General features: G+C 35.2%; 1 protein-coding gene across 1 annotated transcript; it reads right to left on the bottom strand.

The window, feature by feature from the left end:
- Positions 1 to 8,873: 8,873 nt before the first annotated feature.
- Positions 8,874 to 9,462, bottom strand: LOC108972878. Its single transcript, XM_018939763.1, has 3 exons — positions 9,263 to 9,462; positions 9,075 to 9,208; positions 8,874 to 8,998 (listed from the first exon to the last, which is right to left on the bottom strand). The coding sequence occupies exons 1-3, from the start codon at positions 9,349 to 9,351 to the stop codon at positions 8,874 to 8,876; spliced, it is 348 nt and encodes a 115-aa protein (XP_018795308.1). The 5' UTR covers positions 9,352 to 9,462.
- Between the last annotated feature and the right edge of the window lie 346 nt (positions 9,463 to 9,808).

The raw sequence follows: 9,808 nt of genomic DNA, 5'->3' as shown, positions 1-9,808 counted from the left end.
AGCAAAGGATGGTAATGGCATGATTACATTGGATCGTGAATTCTGCAATGTTGTGCTTAATCCAGATGATCTAAATAACTTCGTCTATAGCGAACTGCTAACTAATATGAAGAATAGAGCAATTTTAGCGCCGACGAATGAAATGGTGGGACAGATAAACGAGCAAATTATGTCACGCGTGGGAGGTGGTATTGTTGAGTTTTTATCTTTAGACACTGTAATGGATACTGCACAAGTAACATCATACCCTGTAGAATTTCTTAACTCTTTAGAACTGTCGGGAGTACCTTCATACAAACTGAGGCTGAAAGTACTCGTTCCTGTCCTTTTGATGCGGAATTTAGATGCACCAAGACTGTGTAATGGCACACGGTTGCAAGTAACTCACCTTGGTCGCAATATTGTAAAAGCGATCATTATGACTGGAATGGCAAAAGGAGAGAATGTTTTAATTCCAGTTTAAGAGATTACAGTTTCCGCTGAAAATCGCATTCGCTATGACGATAAATAAAGCTCAGGGGCAAACATTAAAAGTAGCCGGCATTAATTTAGAAGAGTTATTTTTCTCACGGAAAATTATACTTGGCATGCTCACGTGTTTCAAGTCCACAGAATCTCCATGTGTTGGCCAGAGAGGGAAAAACAAAGAACACAGTTTACAAAAATGTACTACAGTAATAAGGTCTCTTATTTTTAGCTTCCTACATTATTATACTACTTACATTAAGTTGGCAGGTAGATAGTTAGTAGTATTTTAAACCGATTTACATTATTTACTAAGGAAACATTCGGAGCTATCCATTATGTGCTTAGGTTGTTTTTGAAGAAATTTTGATGTGAAGTTGGGGACCGGAACACGATAGTGGGACATGGTTGCAGGGGGACTTACAGCCGGGAGGAAAAACTTATGCGGACGAAGTCGCGGGTAAAAGCTAGTACTTAATACAAGGTGGGTTCGGAAGTAAACAGCACTTTTTGAAACTAGCGCCCCCTATGGCGCCATCTATGTGTCGACAGGTGCATTAGAATCTGCTATCTTTATCGACACCCTGTACTATAGTTACTATTGAGTACAAAATAAATACAGGAAGAGATATTGACGAAAGCATAAGAGATGTCAATGATAAAATAACTAGCGCAGCTGCCTTAGCAACACCAAACAAATACTATAAGTCGCTTGGTCCCAGAAAAATCGCCAGTAGAGAGATAGGAAGCTTGTCAATGAAAAAATACGTGCAAGACGAGAATGGCAGATATATCGCTCTCCCTCCACTTAGCTTCAATTGAAATCTGTTGTATGTAAATTTAAAAATAAACGCTTAAACTTTAGGAAGAATAACACCGAAATGTATATAGAGATGCTGTGTCCATATTCAAAAAAGCAAAATTCCCTTTGGAAAGCCCAAACGTCGTTAAGGTCAACTGACTCCATTATGCGTATACGAGACTTGGAGAAATTGAACCCGAAGCGACGAAGAAAAGACTAATTGTTTTGCAAATCACCTAGAAAAGGTATTTCAACTTAATTTGCCAAAGAACAACTTTAAGCTGTCAATCTTACCTAACACAGCTAAAGAGTCGCTCGAGTCTTTTAAGATTTCACCTTCTGAAATTGTTGGAATCATCAAAGAAATTAGTCCACAGAAGTTGCCGGGACATGATAATATTTCCCCACAAATGCCAAGTGAGTTACCAATTATTGCTGTAGAGGTGCTCTGTTTGCTCTTCAATGCAATTCTTTTTTTCGGATACTATCCTTTTTCAAGGAAAAAGTCGCAGATTATCGTGATATATAAACCTGGGAAAGACTTAACACAGCCGCCTTCATCCAGACCAATCAGTCTTCTACCCTGTGTCTCTAAAGTATTTGAAAAAGTATTACTATCAATGATTACTTATATATTAATTATATTTACTTGCTCTATAGTGCCATGTTTCGCACGAAATCCGAATTCATGGTATTGTATTATTTTCGTGGAGGATATCTCCTTTCCTTTCCAATTCGGATTTCGTACGAAACATGGCACAATAGAGCAAGGAAATATAATTACTAACGAAATAAGAAAAGCTTTTGAGCACAATATCACCAATATTTCTAGATGTAGCTCATGCATTTGATAAGGTGTGGCATGAAGGCTTTTTATATCCGATTAAAAAATGCTACCTTTAGAATTGTATAAAACATTGGAGTCTTCTTTTAATAACATACACTTTTTGTTGAAGGTGGGAGATTTCATATCTGATGTAAGACCGTTAAGAGCTGGTGAAAAAAGGGGCAGTCTTTTAGGCCCAACTTATGCAGACGACACAGCTATAGTAAACCATAGCAATTGCCATGTTTTAACATCAAGAATATTAGCGGAGCATTCAAGCTCTGTCGAAGTATGGCTAGCGAACTGGCGTATTAACGTAAATGAACAGAATGTAAGCATGTTACATTTTCGCTTAGACCAAAAATATTCCCGGCAGTAAAAATAAACAATATTTTAGTACCCCAAGCGATCGAAGTAACATATCTTGGTGTTCACCTAGATCGAAGATTCACGTGGAGAAAACAAATCTCTAGTAAAATAACATGCATGGAGATTAGAGCTGCAAATTTAAATTGGCTTTTAAATAAAGACTCTAAACTTAGCCTAGACAACAAAGTGCTTTTATATAATGCGGTCATAAAACCGTTTTGGATGTATCGCATTCAACTGTGGGGTACGACCTGTACAACTAATATTGACATAAAACAAAGGTTCCAATCGAAAATTCTTGGAACAATTACATGTTCACCATGGTACATGCGCAACGAAAATATCCATAAAGACCTTGGTATTCCTATGGTAAATAAAGTAGTAGAAGATAGCAGAATTAAATATATATCTAAACTCCGAGATCACCCAAACCCTTTGGCTAATGCTTTGGTGCATTCCTGCGATCAAACACCCCTCAAAAGAAGAGATATGCTTGGATATTGAAGAGCAACGTATACCCAAAGCAGCTCAGTCACTTGCTTGAGCCTGTCTAGTTTTTAAGTAGATTTAAGATTTTATAACTTACTAGCTGACCTCGCCGTTGTCCTGTGTGAAATTATGTGTTTTGAAATGAAAAGAAAGTTGAATTTATGATATAATTTTTTTTTTTCGCTATATAAACAAACATTTTTTTTCTGTTTCGATCTACAGAAAATATCCAACTCTGGCCGTGTGCCACATTAATCCACACACTATTGATTGTCATTTAAAATGAAATTTTCACTGGAAACGGAATACGTTTGAACTGGAATGGCAAATCTTTAGAGCTCAAAGGCATTCGTGAATCAAGCATTCTGTTCCCTTGTATTCGATAGATGCGTCATAATCAGAAGTGTTCCAATGACAGTTCTAACTTTGAGACGCAAATAATGTGGTGCCATACCAAGCATCTCCAAAGAATTTAGAAATTGCACTGGATAATTCATGGCGTCTTCTTCATTGCCAAGACGATCAGTCGATGTATATGAGCGGAAATCTCCCGGAATTCGACTTTGAATCGTCCAGTTTACGTCAACAACATCGAACATTCGTGATGAAGTATCAACCGGAATTGGCCCATTTCCAATTTTTAGCGAAGACAATGTCTTCGGCAATGTAATTTTTGTTCGTATTCCATAATAAACCCGGACTTGAAGGCTGTTATGTCTAACAGATTCCAGCAATTGTAAGAGCTGGCTTACTTCTCCAAAACTTGCACACACCGTGCCATTCACAGTACGCAATGACTCAAATAAAGTTGAACCGCGTACATTAATTAATAGCAACCGAAGGTAGAAACAATCGTCGTTTTTCGGGTGGATCGTGTAAATTCGTCATGATGCATTAGTTGATAACACACCTGGTTAACCTTGCTTTCTGCGTAACTATTTCTTTGACGATACATTCCATTTATAATGTCAAAGTATTTCCGAATAGAGCAATTTTCTCCCAAACGGATCACTGACGAAAGTTGAACAAAATCTCGTAAATGTTAATTTTGTTGCAGGCGGTGTTTGCACTGGCTGTACTGTATTCTCTGGGTTGAAATACASTCTTTGGCCATTCTTCGCATTAACTGCGAGACACAAAACCGTCGGAAAATGTTCATGAACGCAAAGCGGTTTATTGCAGTTCACGTATCTACCGTATCTTTCAAGACCAATAACCGCCATGTTGCTTCCTTTGGTGACATATTTATTTAGAAACGTATTTTATCGATTTCATTAAACTGCAACTCAACATTGATATGAATTTTGAATCTGAATTAGTGGTGAATATAGTTCCACCCATGTGTTGTCAACTTTGAATGCTTAATGTTCATTATCGTCTGATGAGCGACGCCGATGGAGTGCATATCCATAATTTCGAGTGTGTGTTTCCGAAAGAAAAGCTAAGGTGCTTTAGTGTTTCGTGTATATATTGTCAGACATACAAACTGAAGTGGGATTATGATGTTCGCAAGGTCCATGAACCATATTGGTTTTCATCACCTCGTATAATACTGGTTCAACCTCCAAATCCACCACCCAAAAAAGAATGTGTGCGTGCGGCAAACCTTTTTTTGCAACTCAACAGAGTACATCCAGCATCTAACAGCACCATATATACCATACGTTGCTTTAAGATAAAGTCCATCAAACATCGTAAGCGTCGTGATCTGACATCGTGACAATCGCTTGCTGATTGACCGCGATCCATAGTTAGGCACGTATGTCATCGCATCCTGGGAGGAATCGTTCATGTGCCTTGCACTGCCATACGTTGATGACACAAAGTACGCCGACCGATATTAGCGCGACCACGAAGAGGATCGTAACAAATTTCTATCTGTAATTGATCACTTTGTGTCAAACACACATAACGTGGGCACTGAATAATTTCAATAATATTTTTTTTAAAAGCCAGAATAAAGAAAGCAAATGACAAATTTGAACGATTTAAATAATTAAAACCCAAAACAAAAAAATTAACGAAAAATTGTGTATGAAAAAAAGTAGCTTTTGGGAATTCTCCAATTTTCCGACTTCTCCACACGAAAACCTTGCGGTTTTACCTTACTAATAACTAGCACATTAAAAAAAGAATTATAAAATTTGGTTCAGTCGTATGAAAATTATGAGCGTGCATACAGTTTGGGGATTCATTTTTATTTATATATGTAGATTTGAATACTTATATTTGCGCGGATGTCACTTTTCCCCTCTAATACAAATATCAGAAATTGTTCAACTTGTGATTTTTAGCTTTTGCCATCGTCACGAAAAGACGTTTATAGGCAAAGGCATGCTTCGGGAGATGTAATGGTGTCTGTTTTTATGAATGAAGCAAGTTTGTCTGTTGAAAGCGCGCTTGCGTTCATGAATGCAAATATTGTTGTTGTGTGTTTCTCAACAAATTTGGGAATCGACTATTTGGCTGCCATATTGACTTATGACACTGCTGATGCTATTTGAGAAGACTACTGTTTTTGTATAACAATATTTGTAGTTTATGCGGGCGACAAATTTACATTTGGACGCAGATATGTATATGTATGCTTGTGTATGCATCAGTAACATGAGAATGTCATAAGCACATATTTACATGTGTACGCATATAAGTATGTATGATGCTATTTCAAACGATTGTTGTTTTTGTAAAGCAATTTTTGTTGTTTTTGTGGGTGACATATTTACATGTGTACGCATATTTGTATGTTGGTTTGTATATACATTATTTGTCCGGCAATTTCGTACACATACATATGTATATGCATCTACATATAGAGAAGTGTGCGAGTTAATCTCGTTTCCACGATATAAGTGTGAGAAAACAATTTTATTTCTACGCCGCAATGCGTGCCTGGCACGATTCCGATTACTTTGGCGGAGGGGTAAAATACCGAATTTCCGTATAAATGGGGTATGTCCGGATAGGGGAGCTTCTCCAGAGGAGGAATATTCAAAAATATTATAAAAATTACTTATATTTTTTAAAATTTTCACGATTAAAAGTTCAAAAATATGCACTAATAACATAAGGTATTTCTTTATCTTCCATTAAATGTATTCACGTTTTTCACTCTGTATATTTAAATATACACTCTAAACATTGAAATAGGTTCACATTTCAATTTTATTTTGTAATATTTCACCTAAATTTATTAATTTAAAAATCACTTAGAGAATTCGGCGTTGCAGAGGTTAGATTGTTTACAACTATGAGCAAAATGAGCGTTGCCACATCTTAAACACCAAATATGTAGGATTCTTAACGATTTTTCTTTGTTTGTTTTTTTGCGTGATTCTTTTTTCTACATTAATTATAATAAAAAATACTTTCTAATATTTTTTGATTTATAATTAAGTTGTGAAGACTTTTTGCACATATTATACATTTTACATATAGTATGTATATGTGTAATATGTGATTTATATTTAATAAACACATATAACTAAAACTTTATGATAATATAGTATTATAAATTTTTATAATATCATGTCGGGATGACTGAAGTACTTTAAAAAAATAACCCTGGTCGAGCGAATATCCCGGTGGACTGAAGTACTTTCGCGTAGTACACCTTTCAGTGTTAAAAATAAAAAAATATATTGAGTTTTTGTTATAAAGTGGTTATATTTGTTGGTTACCATGAACTCATATTGAAATAAAATTTGAATTTTCGTTATAAAATGAATAAAATTTAGTTATTATATCTGTTGATTACCATTATTACGTAATATTATTATAAAATATTACTTATACATATGTATATACAATATTATTATACCTGTCTCTTATACACATCTAGATGTGTATAAGAGACAGGTACTATACTAACATACTTTCCACTTTATTACGTAATATTATTATATAATATTACTAATACATGTATACAATATTACTTATTTGCTTAATAAATTTAAAAAAGAAAATATCCATATGCATGAATAGAGGAATTTTTGCGAAAAAGAGGAATTTCAGCGAATTGCCTTATCATCACATGGTAGAGCGCTGCCAATTTTCGTCGAAAGTTTTGGTAAAGAAATGGGGTTAAAACGAGTATAAAATGTAATTTTTAAAATGCAGATTTTTTAGGTAAAAAAAAACCTGCTAAAAGTGTAAGTTATGGAGTTATTTACAAGTTTATAGTGTAATTTAATTAATTTGAAGTGAAAAATGTGAATAAAGTGTGTTTAATGTGGTGAAATAGCGTCTTGAAATGTACGAATCTTGCGAATTTTTGAACTTTAAGGTCGAATATCTCCTAAACTAAGCGTTTGCGGTACCTATAACCATGTATATTTTTTAATCAGGAGGACTTCCTCTTTCCTACGGTACCTTCAGATCGCGGCGCCAAAAAAATCTTATACCCCAGACAGACATGAGCATGAAACCATACACCAGCATAGTGACACACATCTAGTATGCCTACCTAGTACATTCAACAGCTGACGTAAATTTTTTTAAATATATAAAACGAAAATGGACGTTACCAAAGTGATAACCGCAAACTACCAAMAAATATTGTATTATCGGAGAAAAAAAAATAAATATTTTACATTAGGTCTTAGGGCTTTCAAATCAAGCAAAAAATATATCAGGCTTCCGTTAGAACAAAGAATTTTAAAAAGATATTGAACTTGCTGCTCAGTGGTAAATATTAAACGGGTAGTTTTTAACACATAAAGAATTTTTTACCTAATAAATGGAAAATTCTCAATTCTGGGGAAGGGATGTTCAGCTATTCAGCGAGGAAAAATTTGAAAATGCATTCCGAGTGAGCAGGGAGATGTTTTTTTATTTAGTGGACGCATTAAAAAATGTGCGCAAAGGGATATCTATTGGYGTAACGCCATACCACTTGAAAAACGAATTGCTGTCGCTTTATACACGTTAGCTTCTTCCGCAGAATATAGAACAGTTGGTAGTCTTTTTGGAATCGGTCGCACAACAGTAGGAGCAATAGTGGTACAAGGTTGCGAAGAAATATGCAGAGTGTTTAAGAATGAAGTWTTCGATGCATATCCGCCGAATGACGTGAAAGTGAATGAAATAGTCTRTGGTTTTGAACATTTAGGATTCCCGCAATGTTATAACGTAATGTATGGTGCCACATTGAAATAAAGCCTCCAAAAAACGAAGCCAGCGATTATTATATCTTTAAAGGGTGGTACTCGACGGTTTTATTTGCAGCAGTAGACTATAGATGCAGATTTACTTATATCAATGTTGGTACACCAGGACGAAGCAATGACTCCACATTATTTGAGCAGTCGGCTTTGAAAAAGTGTCATTCCGATAACGAAATTTTTAAAAAATATGCAAAAACAATCGAAGGCATTGAGGTGCCGATACTCCTTATAGGAGATTCAGCATTCAAACTGTCTAAATACGTTATGAAACCATTTCCATTTTCTGTTAGTCAACCAGAAAGTGAAAATATATTTAACAGACGCATTTCATCGTGCCGAAGAGTTGTGGAAAATGCTTTCGGACATTTAAAGACTCGCTTCAGACAAATTGGTCGAGGTCTGGAAAATAAATGTTAACCTTGTCATAAAATCTTGTTGCAATATTCATAACATATGCAACAATAGAAATGACACTGTCAATATGCAATGGATTCAACAAGCAAACGCTGGAAATAGCGGAAGGCAACCTCATAGAGCACACATAGACAGACAAGAAATCATTTGCGGAATTTAAATTCGACAGGCAATTACGACACATTTTATCCACGGTAAATATTATTTGTAATTTTCACAAAGAATTGATATTTTTTTATTTAAATATGTTTATTTAACATAGCCATAAGAACGGCGTTGGTTTGCTCCATCAATTTGAGGGCCTTTTCCTCATTTTTCAAAGGTTTATTGAAATAAGCTTCCATCATCTTTTGCTCTTTTTTAGCCAGTTCGAGATAATTGCAGCCGACGAAGTTGATGGTGCTTCTTCAGGTCCACTTTCATTTGACAATGAAAATGCCGCCATCGATGTGTCTAATGGATCCGAAACTGTGGAATAAAAGATGTATAATACATAYATTGAAATTGTAATATTAAAATAAAATAATTGCTATTTCAAACAAACCATTTTCAATGCTTTCGTCGGCCAGTTCGTGTGTGAAATTTGATTTATAGCTGCCAATTATTTTGTGTATGTCGTCGTAGAATTCCCAATTAGATGGGGCCCCTCCGGTTGGGCCCACAGCCTTGCGTTCCTGTCTGATATGTTTAAACTATCACATACTTATTATTATTGTATAATTATTTACAAACCTGTACTTCTTTGTTAAATTATTAATTCGATTCCGCAGCTCGGCTGGCGCTAGGAAAACACCATGTTCATTTACAAGTTGCGTGCTCATTGCCGAGTAAATGTGGCTATTTTTGTGAACTCCACGCAGTTGGGAATTAAATTGTGCCCACACTTCAATTATATTTCTTATTGCGACATTCCCAATATATTTTGTTTGGACTTCTCCATATTTTTTGCCTTACCGCCACAACTGATAAATTTATTTATATTTTATTTTGTCAGCTGGCAGAGAAAACATATGATTTTGACAGAATGAGYTTTAAAGCTTTGGGTGTGTTCAATGCGATCCATCGTAGTACATTGCAGAACACCACTGAATTTCAATGGTATGTAGTATGCTATTGTAGTACGGAACTCTATTTGCTTTGGAACAAAAATGTGAAATACTGATGACACACATATAGGTTCTATATTATACTACATTATGTACTACATGTGTGTCTTGGGTATTAAGAACTGATTTTAATATAAGATCTTATTATATTAATACTAGTGAAATGCGGCTG

The sequence above is a fragment of the Bactrocera latifrons genome, unplaced genomic scaffold, assembly GCF_001853355.1.
Source record: "Bactrocera latifrons isolate USDA-ARS-PBARC rearing strain unplaced genomic scaffold, ASM185335v1 scaffold_435, whole genome shotgun sequence".
NCBI classification, from domain to species: domain Eukaryota; kingdom Metazoa; phylum Arthropoda; class Insecta; order Diptera; family Tephritidae; genus Bactrocera; species Bactrocera latifrons.
Note: the sequence above shows the minus strand (reverse complement) of the source record. Positions and strands in the feature narration are given on the sequence as shown.

What these genes read in the sequence shown, in the direction of transcription:
- LOC108972878 (XM_018939763.1), bottom strand. Translation starts at nt 9,351, where the DNA reads ATGAGCACGCAACTTGTAAATGAACATGGTGTTTTCCTAGCGCCAGCC. An exon ending in AATTTAACAAAGAAGTACAG is followed by an intron (nt 9,209 to 9,262) that starts GTTTGTAAATAA and finishes TAAACATATCAG; the next exon opens with ACAGGAACGCAAGGCTGTGG. An exon ending in CGACGAAAGCATTGAAAATG is followed by an intron (nt 8,999 to 9,074) that starts GTTTGTTTGAAA and finishes TTTATTCCACAG; the next exon opens with TTTCGGATCCATTAGACACA.